Source organism: Salmo trutta, chromosome 10 (genome assembly GCF_901001165.1).
Source record: "Salmo trutta chromosome 10, fSalTru1.1, whole genome shotgun sequence".
NCBI lineage: Eukaryota > Metazoa > Chordata > Actinopteri > Salmoniformes > Salmonidae > Salmo > Salmo trutta.
This window is the reverse complement of record NC_042966.1, coordinates 20560755-20575911: the sequence shown is the minus strand read 5'-3', so window position 1 is coordinate 20575911 and position 15157 is coordinate 20560755. Positions and strand designations below refer to the sequence as shown.

The window sequence follows — 15157 nt, the reverse complement described above, 5'->3', positions numbered from 1 at the left end:
CTGTAAATTGGACAGTGCAGTTAGATTAACAAGAGTTTAAGCTTTCTGCCAATATCAGACATGTCTATGTCCTGGGAAATTTTCTGGTTACTTACAACCTAATGCTAATCGCATTAGCCTACGTTAGCTCAACCGTCCCGTGGACGGGACACCGATCCCGAAGAAGTTTTAACCAACCGTGCAATTTTGTTTGTTTTCTCGCATTGTTTGCAACTTATTTTGTACATAATGTTACTGCTACCATCTCTTATAACCGAAAAGAGCTTCTGGACATCAGAACAGCGATTACTCACCTTGAATAATTTTTCATTAATGAGTCGGACAGGAGGGATTAATTCCAGACACCCGAACAGGCCCTCATCCCCGTCATTCACAGGAGAAAGAGACTGAGATTTCACGGAAGGAGATTGGGGTGCCTTGGGAGGATCAGGAGACGAGTGGCTAATCTGCCTTTGACATCCGTACTGTTAGGCAATGTACAATCACTGGAAAATAAATGGGACGAACTAAAAGCACGTATATCCTACCAACAGGATATTAAAAACTGTAATATCTTATGTTTCACCGAGTCATAGCTGAACAACAACATTAATAACATACAGCTGGCAGGTTATGCACTGTATCGGCAGAATAGAACAGCAGCCTCTGATAAGACAAGGGGTGGCGGTCTATGTATATTTGTAAACAACAGCTGGTGCACGATACCTAAGGAAGTCTCAAGGTTTTTCTCGCCTGAGGTAGTGTGGTCTACAGCTTATCATGAGATACTCTTTCTACATAGAGAGTTTATCTGTATTTTTCGTAGCTGTCTACATACCACCACAGACCGATGCTGGCATTAAGACCGCACTCAATGAGCTGTAAACCGCCATAAGCAAACAGGAAAACGCTCATCCAGCGGCGGCGCTCCTAGTGGCCAGGGACTTTAATGCAGGGAAACCTAATTTCTATCAGCATGTTAAATGTGCAACCAGAGGGGAAAAACAATTCTAGACCACCTCTACTCCACACACACAGACTCGTACAAAGCTCTCCCCCGCCCTCCATTTGGCAATCTGACCATAATACTATCCTCCTGATTCCTGCTTATAAGCAAAAACTTGGTCAATAAAATTGGTCAGATGAAGGAGATGCTAAACTACAGGACTGTTTTGCTAGCACAGACTGGAATATGTTCCGGGATTCTTCCGATGGCATTGAGGAGTACACCACATCAGTCGCTGGCTTCATCAATAAGTGCATCGATGATGTCATCCCCACAGTGACTGTACGTACATAAACCAACCAGAAGCCATGGATTACAGGCAAAATCCGCACTGAGCTAAAGGGTAGAGCTGCCGCTTTCAAGGAGTGGGACTCTAACCCGGAAACTTATAACAAATCCTGCTATGCCCTCCAACGAACCAACAAACAGGCAAAGCTTCAATACAGGACTAAGATCGAATCGTACTACACCGGCTCCGAAGCTCGTCGGATGTGACAGGGCTTGCAAACGATTACAGACTACAAAGAGAAGCACAGCTGAAAGCGGCCCAGTGACACAAGCCTACCAGACGAGCTAAATAACTTATATGCTCGCTTCGAGGCAACTAACACTGAAACATGCATGAGAGCATCAGCTGTTCCGGACGAATGTGCGATCACGCTCTCCGCAGCTGATGTGAGTAAGACCTTTAAACAGGTCAACATTCACAAGGCTGCAGGGCCAGATGGATTACCAGGACGTATACTGCGAGCAGTACATGTCTTCACTGATATTTTCAACCTCTCCCTGTCTGAGTCTGTAATACCAACATGTTTCAAGCAGACCACCATAGTCCCTGTGCCCAAGAACAAGAAGGTAACCTGCCTAAATGACTACCGACCCGTAGCAATCACGTCTGTAGCCATGAAATGCTTTGAAAGGCTGGTCATGGCTGACATCAACACCATTATCCCAGAAACCCTAGATCCACTCCAATTTGCATACCGCCCCAACAGATCCACAGATGATGCAATCTCATTTGCACTCCACACTGCCCTTTCACACCTGGACAAAAGGAACACCTATGTGAAAATGCTATTCATTGACTACAGCTCAGCGTTCAACACCATAGTGCCCTCAAAGCTCATCATTAAGCTAAGGACCTGGGGACTAAACACCTCCCTCTGCAACTGGATCCTGGACTTCCTGAAGGGCCGCCCCCAGGTCGTAAGGGTAGGTAACAACACATCCGCCATGCTGATCCTCAACACGACGGCCCCTCAGGTGTGCGTGCTCCTGTGCTCCCTGTTCACTCGTGACTGCACGGCCAGGCACGACTCCAACACCATCATTAAATTTGACGATGACACAACAGTGGTAGGCCTGATCACCGACAAGACAGCCTATAGGGAGGAGGTCAGAGACCTGAACGTGTGGTGCAAGGACAACAACCTCTCCCTCAACGTGATCAAGACAAAGGAGATGATTGTGGACTACAGGAGAAGGAGGACTGAGCAGGTTGAAAGCTTCAAGTTCCTTGGCGTCCACATCACCAACAAACTATCATGGTCCAAGCACATCAAGACAGTAGAAGAGGGCACGACAAAACCTACTCCCCCTAAGCAGACTGAAAAGCTTTGGCATGGGTCCTCAGATCGTCAAAAGGTTCTACAGCTGCACCATCAAGAGCATCCTGACGGGTTGCATCACTGCCTGGTATGGCAACTGCACGGCCTCCCACCACAATGCACTACAGAGGGTAGTGCTCACGGCCCAGTACATCACCGGGGCCAAGCTTCCTGCCATCCAGCCCCTCTATACCAGGCGGTGTCAGAGGAAGGCCCTAAAAATAATCAAAGACTCCAGCCACCCTAGTCATAGACTGTTCCCTCTGCTACCGCACGGCAAGCGGTAAGTCTAGGTCAAAGAGGCTTCTAAACAGCTTCTACCCCCAAGTCATAAGACTCCTGAACATCTAATCAAATGGCTACCCAGATTATTTGCATAGCTGCCCCCCCCCCCCCCCCCCCCCCCCCACACACACTGCTGCCACTCTCTGTTATTGTCTATGCATAATCACTTTAATAACTCTACCTACATGTACATATTACCTCGACAAACCGGTTCCCCCACACATTGACTCTGTACCGGTACCCCCTGTATATAGCCTCGCTATTGTTATTTTACTGCTGCTCTTTTATTATTTGTTACTTTTGTTTCTGATTAAAAAAAATGTCTTAACTGCATTGTTGGTTAAGGGCTTGTAAGCAAGCATTTCACTGCATGTGACAAATAACATTTGATTTGATTGACCGGTTGGAGACCACTGCTCAAGAGCAACGATGTTTCCTCAAGCACCGCCAGCTGGAAAAGGTCAATGGCCAAAAAATTGATGTTACAACGCTACACAAGAGCTAAGATTTTGAAAGTATGATGTTGACATGATCAGTTCAATCACAGCTACTGTAGATATGTGATTTGACATAATTTTATCTGTGGCCTTGTGCCTATTTGGATGGGCACTTATAATGTAACTCTGGCAGCACCCAAGGGGCTTGAATTTTCGAGCTCTCCCCATAGATTTTGTGGTGACCTATTGTCCCCACAAGTGACAAAACACTAAGCCAATCACGGCGCAACAAGAGAACATTACAAACCCCTACGCTCAGTATTTTCCGCTGGCTGCCCCACCACAACAGAAAGCACTGAGCTAGGCTGAAACACTTGCATTTTGCAGCTGCCTAACTCAAGAAAGCAAAAAAGAGACCAAGTTTGTATGTGGCTTTATTAACTCAATGATTTTTTTTAAATGTATTGTTTGCAAACTGATATGTGACACGTATTAATGCCAAAATAACATGAAAAACAGCCATTTAGCAAAACAATTCTGCCCCACCTGCCCTGAATGACGGGTCGCCACTGAACGGGAGTAGGTGTCACGCCCACTTGGGAGAAGCATTTTTCGGGAGGCTGAGTAGGAGAGGAGGCGTTCAACCTTACCAGACAGATAAAATCGTCCGAAGCGAAAAGCTTGTTGAAAAACAGCTGTAAAGTTGACTTGAGTTTCGATATTCGCTAGACATTCGAGCCATCAAAAATCAATAGCTCGTGAACGATTTCCTGAGATGTGGATATTCTTCACCACCATTCTTCCACGACAAAATCCATAATTTTGTGTTTTGTTGATGGTGATGGAAGAGTCTGTCTCATGCGCCGCTCGAGAATCTCCCATAACTGTTCGATTGGGTTGTGATCTGTTGAATGAGACGTCTCAGTTATTAGGGATTTCATGGCAAATTGAGGTAACATTTACATTTTAGTCATTTAGCAGACGCTCTTATCCAGAGCGATTTACAGTTAGTGCATTTATCTTAAGATAGCTAGGTGGGCCAACCACATATCTCAGTCACAGTTATTACATTTTTCCTCAATAAAGTGCAATCAGCAAAGTCTGAACGGGGGGTTTGTGCGAGTGTTAGTCAGAACAAGGATCCTGCCAAGAAACATGATTTTTATAGTTGAAAAACAATTTATCAAGCAGTAGGAATTTAGAATTAAATGTGGCGTTTCATAGTTACGTGATGACGTCACGTTCCCCGCACACCTTATTCGCAGTCATCGTTTATTTGAAAAACAGTTTCCAACATAATTTGTCGCAATAACGAAAGTTTGACCAAATAAAAATCCACCTGTCGAACGGATAAAAATGGATCTCTGCCGTTTCTCTTACACACGTCCAAAGATTTTTTTGCGCCATTGCTTTTGTCAAATAAACCTGGGTCAATGGATAACTGTTTAGTGACACATCCATCCCAAAGCGGGAGGTTTCAAAAAAAAAAGTTATTGCGCATGTCTTAAAGTGCACACAGAAAACACATGGTTGTAATGTGTGTGTCAACTGGCTGGTGCCCACTCCACCACAGTGACTAACCTACCTGACGGGACCTTTGACCTGGATCAGCTGGTCTAAGATTCGCCATGGTTACCCCTACCCCCACTCAAGTCTGGTGTGTGTGTGTGAACACACAACATACTGTACAGGGAGGAGGCCGCGTGCTGCCTCTACCCTTCTTGCAGGAGGTGAGTGTGTGAGTGAGTATCCCTCATGTAAATGCTTGAGAGTCTTGCAGACCAGTATGGATTTGTAACTGTTTTGTTTTTGTGTGTTTCTCCCTCAGGTAAAGGTGTTAGCAGACAGGTATGGTCTGGCTGTACACATAGACGGAGCAAGAATGATGAATGCAGCCATTGCCCAGAAAGACGCCCCATCTACAATCCTACAAAACACACACCGTCAGCATCTGTCTGTCCAAGGTGAGAACACACAAACACACCATCAGCTGGACTCATGTGTTTGTGATAGATACTGTGTGTGTGTTGCAGGGACTGGGTGCTCCAGAGGGCACCATGCTGGCTGCCCCTCAAGACTATATCTCCAGGGCGGTGCGTTGTTGTAAATCCATAGGCAGAGGGCTGTGCCATGCGGGCATACTGTCAGCCGCTGGCATTGGAGGACATGGTCAACATGCTGGAGACCGTGTGGCACCTGGGCATCTCCCTGGAGGACACCCAGCTGACCCTCCAAAAGCTGCAGCACTCTCATAAGAGGCTCAGGGCCCAATAAAACCTGGGGCTCACATACAGTTGAAGTCGGAAGTTTACATACACTTAGGTTGGAGTCATTAAAACTTGTTTTTCAACCGCTCCACAAATTTCTGGTTAACAAACTATAGTTTTGGCAAGTTGGTTAGGACATCTACTTTGTGCATGACACAAGTCATTTTTCCAACAATTGTTTACAGACAGATTATTTCACTTATAATTCACAATATCACAATTCCATTGGGTCAGAAGTTTACATACACTAAGGTGACTGACTGCCTTTAAACAGCTTGGAAAATTCCAGAAAATTATGTCATGCTTTGGAAGCTTCTGATAAGCTATTTGACATCATTTGAGTAAATTGGAGGTGTACCTGTGGATGTATTTCAAGGCCTACCTTCAAACTCAGTGTCTCTTTGCTTGACATCATAGGGAAAATCAAAAGAAATCAGCCAAGACCTCAGAAAACAAAATTGTTGACCTCCACAAGTCTGGTTCATCCTTGGGAGCAATTTCCAAATGCCTCAAGGTATCACGTTCATCTGTACAAACAATAGTACACAAGTATAAACACCATGGGACCACGCAGCCGTCATACCACTCAGGAAGGAGACGCGTTCTGTCTCCTAGAGATGAACGTACTTTGGTGCGAAAAGTGCAAATCATCCCAGAACAGCAGCAAAGGACTTTGTGAAGATGCTGGAGGAAACAGGCACAAAACGATCCATATCCACAGTAAAACGAGTCCTTACATCGACATAACCTGAAAGGCCGCTCAGCAAGGAAGAAGCCACTGCTCTAAAACCGCCATAAAAAAGCCAGACTACGGTTTGCAACTGCACATGGGGACAAAGATCGTACTTTTTGGAGAAATGTCCTCTGGTCTGATGAAACAAAAATAGAACTGTTTGGCCATAATGACCATCGTTATGTTTGGAGGAAAAAGGGGGAGGCTTGCAAGCTGAAGAACACCATCCCAACCATGAAGCACGGGGGTGGCAGCAGCATGTTGTGGGGTGCTTTGCTGCAGGAGGGACTGGTGCACTTCACAAAATAGATGGCATCATGAAAATTGTCGCTTTATTGAAGCAACATCTCAAGACATCAGTCAGGAAGTTAAAGCTTGGTCGCAAATGGGTCTTCCAAATGGACAATGACCCCAAAGCATACTTACAAAGTTGTGGCAAAATGGCTTAAGGACAACAAAGTCAAGGTATTGGAGTGGCCATCACAAAGCCCTGACCTCAATCCTATAGAAAATGTGTGGGCAGAACTGAAAAAGCGTGTTTGAGCAAGGATGCCTACAAACCTGACTCAGTTACACCAGCTCTGTCAGGAGGAATGGGCCAAAATTCACCCAACTTATTGTGGGAAGCTTGTGGAAGGCTACCTGAAACGTTTGACCCAAGTTAAACAATTTAAAGGCAATGCTACCAAATACTAATTAAGTGTATGTAAACTTCTGACCCACTGGGAATGTGATGAAAAACATTACATCTGAAATAAATAATTCTCTCTGCTATTATTCTGACATTTCACATTCTTAAAATAACGTGGTGATCCTAACTGACCTAAGACAGGGAATTTTTACTAGGATTAAAATGTCAGGAATTGTGAAAAACTGTGTTTAAATGTATTTGACTAAGGTGTATGTAAACTTCTGACTTCAACTGTAGATGTGACCCAGCCATGGCAAGCTGCAGGTTGGGCACCCATGATCATGGATCTCTTATTTAGAGGGATTCACTGGAAGCCCTTTGAGACAAATTTAAATACCACAAAATAATGTTCCAGATAGACTGCTTAGAAATAAGTCTGTAACTAATAAATTATGGAATTGTCCACAATGCCCTTAAGTGGACTCTTCTTTGTAATGACTATGCAACACCACAAGATGGCAGTAAAGGTCTCATGGCTATTGTAGTTTACCACTAGTCACCAGTCTATGCAACAGACATGTTTTATAGTTCACCTGAATTACCAAGGTTTTCTAACTCGTAATTAGGGCTGTCAAAGTTCAAATCAAATTGTATTTGTCACATGGGCCGAATACAACAGGTGGTAGACCTTACCATGAAGTGCTTACTTACAAGACCTTAACCAACAATGCAGTTCAAGAAAGAATTAAGACAATATTTACTAAATAAACTAAAGTTTAAAAAAAACGTATAAAAAAGTAACGAGACTGTATACAATAACGAGGCTATATACAGGGGGTACCGGTACCGAGTCATCTCTGTATACCCGTCGCAAGACCCACTGGTTGATGCTTATTTATAAAACCCGCTTTGGCCTCACTATCTGAGATATTTACTGCAGGCCTCATCCTCCACATACAACACCCGTTCTGCCAGTCACATTCTCCCCAGAGCACACACATCCCTGGGTCGCTCGTCTTTTCAGTTCGCTGCAGCTAGCGACTGGAACGAGCTGCAACAAAAACTCTCAAACTGGACAGTTTTTATCTCAATCTCTTCATTCAAAGACTCAATCATGAACACCTTTACTGACAGTTGTGGCTGCTTTCCGTGATGTATTGTTGTCTCTACCTTCTTTCTGCTGTCTGTGCCCAATAAATGTACCATGTTTTGTGCTGCTACCATGTTGTGTTGTTACCATTGCTGTGTTGTCTTAGGTCTCTCTTTATGTAGTGTTGTCTCTCTTGTTGTGATGCGTTTTGTCCTATAAAAAATATAGATTTTTAATCCCCGTCTCCCGCAGGAGGCCTTTTGGTAGGCCGTCATTGTAAATAAGAATTTGTTCTTAACTGACTTGCCTAGTTAAATAAAGGTTAAATAAAAAACATGTGCAGGGGTACAGGTTATTTGAGGTCATTTGTACATGTCGGTAGGGTTAAAGCGACTATGCTTAGATAATAAACAGAGAGTAGCAGCAGTGTAAAAACAAATGGACAGGGGCAGGCTATGACTTGGGTGACTGGAGTCTTTGACAATCTTTTGGGTCTTACTCCGACCCCGCCTAGTATATAGGTCCTGGATAGCAGGAAGCTTGACCCCAGTGATGTACTGGACCGTACGCACTACCATCTGTAGCGCCTTATGGTCGGATGCCGAGCAGTTGCAATACCAGGTGGTGATGCAACCAAACTTTTTGAGGATCTGGGGACCCATGCCGAATCTTTAAAGTCTCCTGAGGGGGAAAAGGTGTTGTCGTGCCCTCTTCACAACTGTCTTGATGTATTTGGACCATGTTAGTTTGTTGGTGATGTGGACACCAAGGAACTTGAAACTCTCAACCTGCTCCACTACAGCCCCGTCGATGGTAATGGGGCCTGTTCAGCCCTCCTTTTCCTGTAGTCCACGATCGGCTCCTTTGTCTTGCACACATTGAGGGAAAGGTTGTTTTTCCTGGCACCACACTGCCCGGTCTCAGCCTATAGGGAGGAGGTCAGTCTCGTCGTTGTCGGTGATCAGGCCTACCGCTGTTGTGTCGTCAGGAAACTTAATGATGATGTTGGAGTCGTGCTTGGCTACGCAGTCGTGGGTGAACAGGGAGTACAGGAGGGGACTAAGTACACACCCCTGAAGGGCCACAGTGTTGAGCATTAGCGTGGCATATGGGTTGTTGCCTACCCTTACCACCTTGGGGCGCCCCATCAGGAAGTCCAGGATTCAGTTGCAGAGGGAAGTGTTTAGTCCCAGGGTCCTTAGCTTAGTGATGAGCTTTGAGGGCACTATGGTGTGGAACGCTGAGCTGTAGTCAATTTTAGTGCACTCATTTGTTTTAATCGTATTGTCTGAAAGCGTTCAAAATACACTGAAAGCATCCAAAATACATAAGTGATGAAAACAACAATGCGATGTCAAAACAAGTTGATATTTGGATGTGTGTGCTTTATCAATTTAGACATCAATATTCTTCTAATGCTTTTTGTATAAAAAAAATAAAAATACAGTTCAATTTGAGAAAATGAATTGTGATTAATCACAACAAACCCTGTAACTAACTCTTAATTTTTTGTCTATTGTTTGACAGCCCTACTCCTAATACATTGTTCTGTGTAGTGTAGAGATAATTAAGACCTGACGTTTAATCAAAACAATTTGGCAGCGGTGGGATTCGAACCCACGCCATCGAAATGACTGGAGCCTAAATCCAGCGCCTTAGACCACTCGGCCACGCTACCTTCCGAAGACTTTTAGAGTACAGAAACGGATTTGAATATATACATTTCGTAGGGTGTTACAAACGCAATAACATCTTAATTGTGACCTTACCTTACCAACACAACAGACGGAGCCGTCCATAACACCAGTGGTGGTAGGTTTACTTCGCTGGAAGATTGCTAACTAGTTGCCGCCAGGGACCCACCCTTTCATGGGGCTAACTACTGTAGCTAGACTTGGGCTAGAAAGTTCTAGCTGCAGAATCATGCATTGCAGGCTTTTGAAATGTAGATAACCTTAGAGAAGAGAACTTCAGGCAAATATTGTGATAACAACCCCTTTCATCTATGGCTAATTACTTGAGATCCACTTTTAACACTAACAGTTGTTTTTAATGTTGACTTTCACCACGTGGCTCACTAATACTGCGTTCATAACCAAGATGGAAGGTGGTAATTTACCGGGATAACATAATTTACGGAAGTTAAATCAGAATCACCTTTATTCGCCAGATACATTTGCATGTAAAAAAAATGTGACTTTGAAATGGTGCTGCCACAATAAAAAAGAACATGCACACAATATACAGAATATAGAGACAGGATATATAGACGCAGAATTTACACAATCCACAAACAGTATGTACACAATGAACACCAAGCAAAAAACTACAGACTACACTATAAACTACAATATGAATTGGGCATGTATAGATGTACTAATAAAGAAATGTACAGGATGATGTGCAAATTGTCACCTAATACCTTTTTTGCACTATTGGTTAGAGCCTGTAAGTAAGCATTTCACTGTAAGGTCTACACCTGTTGTATTTAGCATTTCACTGTAAGGTCTACACCTGTTGTATTCAGCATTTCACTGTAAGGTCTACACCTGTTGTATTTAGCATTTCACTGTAAGGTCTACACCTGTTGTATTCAGCATTTCACTGTAAGGTCTACACCTGTTGTATTCAGCATTTCACTGTAAGGTCTACACCTGTTGTATTCAGCATTTCACTGTAAGGTCTACACCTGTTGTATTCAGCATTTCACTGTAAGGTCTACACCTGTTGTATTCAGCGCACGTGACAAATAAACTTTGATTTGATTTGAAATTTCAATAATCTGCGTGTGTGTGTGTGACCTTGTGTGTAAGAGATGGGTGCCTTTTTAGAAGTGTAACTTGGTCCCAAAAAACGTTTGATTTCCCCTAATTTTAACATTCTGTCATAAAGAGCACGTTCCACTTCATAAAAAACATGTTTACCTGTCTCAAGAGATTAAACCTTTTTTTTAAAAGACTATAGTAAGTGCCTGTTAAGTGAGAAATAAAGTCACAGGGTTGAATGTAACAGGGTTGACGATGTCAGCTTAAATCAGCCATGAATCCGCTGGTGACGTGGGAATGGAAGCCTGTTGTGTGCAACAGGGAGGGGCAATTGAATGCAAGCTTCATAAAAAATAAATACATGTTCTATCATTTCTAGCCTGTCTATGAATAAGAGGGTCGACTTGTTATGCTTGACCCTCTCAGTTTCCCACCACAAAACACCAGAAAATTGCCAAATAGAGTAGAACCAGCTGACCTGATATAAAGAATGATAGTAAAAAGCTTTTGAGTACCTTAAATAAAATTTTGGGCAAAAAGGCAAACACAGCTCCATCATTCATTGAATCAGATGGCTCATTCATCACAAAACCCACTGATATTGACAACTACTTTAAGGATTTTTTCATTGGCAAGATTAACAAACTTAGGCATGACATGCCAGCAACAAACGCTGGCATTACCCATCCAAGACTTGCCTAGTTAAATAAAGGTTAAATTAAAATTTAAAAAAGTATAACTGACCAAATTATGAAAGACAAGCATTGTAATTTTGGATTCCGAAAAGTGTGTGTGTGAGAGGTGACCAAATTATTGATCCAATACGTGTTAGCTGTTAGCTGTCTACAACAATGACAAGCCACCAGGGTCTGACCACTTGGATGGACAAATACTGAGGATAATAGTGGACGATATTGCCACTCCTATTTTCCATATCTTCAATCTAAGCCTACAAGAAACTGTGTGCCCTCAGGCCTGGGGGGAAGCTAAAGTAATTCCCCTACTCAAGAATGGTAAAGCCCCCTTTACTGGCTCAAATAGCCGACTAATCAGCCTGTTACCAACTTAGTAAACTTTTGAAAGAAAATGTGTTTGACCAGATACAATGCTATTTTACAGTAAACAAATTGACATCAGACTTTCAGCACTCTTATAGGGATGGACATTAAACATGCACGGCACTTACACAAAAGACTGATGATTGGCTGAGAGAAATGTATGATAAAAAGATTGTGGGAGCTGTTTTGTTAGACTTCAGTGCAGCTTTTGACATTATCGATCATAGTCTGCTACTAGAACAAATGTATGTTTTAGGGTTTTACACCACCTGCTATATTGTGGATAAAGAGTTACCTGTCTAACAGAACACAGAGGGTGCATCTCCAACATAATCCAGGTAAAATCAGGAATTTCCCAGGGCAGCTGTCTAGACCCCTTATTTTATTCAATCTTTACTAATGACATGCCACTGGCTTTCAGTAAAGCCAGTGTGTCTATGTACAGTATGCGGATGACAACACTTTACAGATCAGCTACTACAACGAGTTAAATTACTGCAACACTTAACAAAGAGCTGCAGTTAGTTTCAGAATGGGTGGCAAGAAATAAGTTAGCCCTAAATATTTCATAAACTAAAAGCATTGTATTTGGGACTAATCATTCACTAAACCCTAAACCTCAACTAACTCTTGAAATTAATGATGTGGAAATTGAGGAAGTTGAGGTGATTAAACTGCTTGGAGTAACCCTGGATTGTAAACTGTCATGGTCAAAACATGTTGATACAACAGTAGCTAAGATGGGGAGAAGTCTGTCCATAATAAAGCGCAGCTCTGCCTTATTAAAAACACTATCAACAAGTCAGGTCCGACAGGCCCTAGTTTTGTCGCACCTGGACTACTGTCCAGACGTGTAGTCAGGTCCGACAGGCCCTAGTTTTGTCCACCTGGACTACTGTCCAGACGTGTAGTCAGGTCCGACAGGCCCTAGTTTTGTCCCACCTGGACTACTGTCCAGACGTGTAGTCAGGTCCGACAGGCCCTAGTTTAGTCCCACCTGGACTACTGTCCAGACGTGTAGTCAGGTCCGACAGGCCCTAGTTTTGTCCACCTGGACTACTGTCCAGACGTGTGGTCAGGTCCAACAGGCCCTAGTTTTGTCCACCTGGACTACTGTCCAGACGTGTAGTCAGGTCCGACAGGCCCTAGTTTTGTCCCACCTGGACTACTGTCCAGACGTGTGGTCAGGTCCGACAGGCCCTAGTTTTGTCCACCTGGACTACTGTCCAGACGTGTGGTCAGGTCCGACAGGCCCTAGTTTTGTCCACCTGGACTACTGTCCAGACGTGTGGTCAGGTCCGACAGGCCCTAGTTTTGTCCCACCTGGACTACTGTCCAGACGTGTGGTCAGGTCCGACAGGCCCTAGTTTTGTCCACCTGGACTACTGTCCAGACGTGTGGTCAGGTCCGACAGGCCCTAGTTTTGTCCACCTGGACTACTGTCAGGTGCCACAAAGAGGGTTTAGGAAAATTGCAATTGGCTCAGAACAGGGCAGCACAGCTGGCCCTTAAATGTACACAGAGCGCTAACATTAATAATATGCATGTAAATATCTCATGGCTCAAAGTAGACGAGAGATTGACTTCATCACTACTTGTTTTTGTAAGAAGTATTGCTTTACAATGCTGGTGAAAATTTGGACAAATGTTGGGATTAAGTGAGTTAAAATCTTAGAAGTCACAGAGGGTACATTGAGGGATGTCAAAATTCTGAATCTTGGCACTTTAGCAAGTATAATTCATATTGAATTCTCCATGTGTTCTATATTAAAGGACACTTCATTTCATAAAACAGGCTTTTAAAATTCAATATTGGTAGACAATTTCTACTTCAAATATCAAAGAGGCAAAAAGCACTCTTCACTGAATGACCCTCGTGCAGTTGAATGAGTATGTAAATAGAACAGCAGTGTCGATTGTGTGTTTATGTAAGTGTGTGTGTGTGTGTGTTTATGTGTCTGTCTGTGTGTGTGTGTGTGTGTGTGTGTGTGTGTGTGTGTGTGTGTGTGTGTGTGTGTGTGTGTGTGTGTGTGTGTGTGTGTGTGTGTGTGCGTGTGTGTGTGTGTAAGAGAGATGGATGTGTGGAGAGTCAGTGCAAATAGTCTCTAAGGTGCAGGTCTGAGCTGATAGACAGCTAGAGTTAGGTGTTCAACAGTCTGATGTCTGATTGCCTTGTGGTAGAAGCTGTCTCGGGACTGTTGGTCCGAGACCCGATACTCCAAAACCGTTTGCCAGATGGTAACAGAGTGGTGATAAATATACTTGTGTACAGTACTTACGTTTTCTATTGGCTAGCTGCCAGCTGCACAAGAAGGGGTGTGGCCAAACTCTATTTGGTCTGGCTATTGGCCAGAAATACTTTGTGTTTGTCAATGACGGTAAGCAATACGTGCAGGGAGTGTATGTTGCCATGGTGGACGGGTGGACCACAGGCGTGTTTAGCAGGACACAAAGTTTTAAAACATTCGTGACATTTCACATATTAAGGAAATTACTTTGATAACAGAATTTTCGGCAGTTAAATCAGAATCACCTTTATTCACAAAATATATATGCATGTAAAGACATTTGACTCAGTAAAATGGTGCTGCCACAATAAACAGAATAAACGGACAAGACAAGTATTCAGACCCCTTGACTTTTCCACATTTTGTTACATTGCAGCCTTATTCTAAAATTGATTAAATATTTTTTTATTTCTTATCAATCTACATACAATACCCCATAATGACAAAGCAAAACAGTATTTTTTATTTTTTGCAAATTGGTAAAACATTTAAAACTGAAATATGACATTTACATAAGTATTCAGACCCTTTACTCAGTACTTTGTTGAAGCACCTTTGGCAGCGATTACAGCCTCGAGTCTTCATGGGTATGACACTACAAGCCTGGCAAACCTGTATTTGGGGAGTTTCTCCCATTCTTCTTTGCAGGTCCTTTCAAGCTCTGTCAGGTTTGATGGGGAGCGTCGCTGCACAGCTATTTTCAGGTCTCTACAAAGATGTTCAATCGGTTTCAAGTCCGGGCTCTGGCTTGGCCACTCAAGGACATTCAGAGACTTGTCCCAAAGCCACTCCTGTATTGTCTTGGCTGTGTGCTTAGGGTCATTGTCCTGTTGGAAGGTGAACCTTTTCCCTCTATCCTGACTAGTCTTCCAGTCCCTGCCACTGAAAAACATCCCCACAGCATGATGTTGCCACCACCATTCTTCACAGTCGGGATGGTGCCAGGTTTCCTCCAGATGTGACGCTTGGCATTCAGGCCAAAGAGTTCAATCTTGGTTTCATCAGACCAGA

At 43.4% G+C, this 15157-nt stretch overlaps 1 protein-coding gene and 1 non-coding gene across 2 annotated transcripts; one reads left to right on the top strand and one right to left on the bottom strand.

The window, feature by feature from the left end:
• Nucleotides 1-4326: 4326 nt before the first annotated feature.
• tha1 (threonine aldolase 1) lies at nucleotides 4327-5652 on the top strand. Its single transcript, XM_029763982.1, has 3 exons — nucleotides 4327-5044; nucleotides 5143-5278; nucleotides 5328-5652. Exons 1-3 carry the CDS (start codon nucleotides 4943-4945, stop codon nucleotides 5567-5569), a joined length of 480 nt encoding a protein of 159 aa, XP_029619842.1. The 5' UTR covers nucleotides 4327-4942; the 3' UTR covers nucleotides 5570-5652.
• Nucleotides 5653-9631: 3979 nt separating this feature from the next.
• Nucleotides 9632-9713, bottom strand: trnal-uag (transfer RNA leucine (anticodon UAG)). The gene has a single exon. It is a non-coding gene; the product is annotated as a tRNA-Leu (tRNA).
• Nucleotides 9714-15157: the final 5444 nt, after the last annotated feature.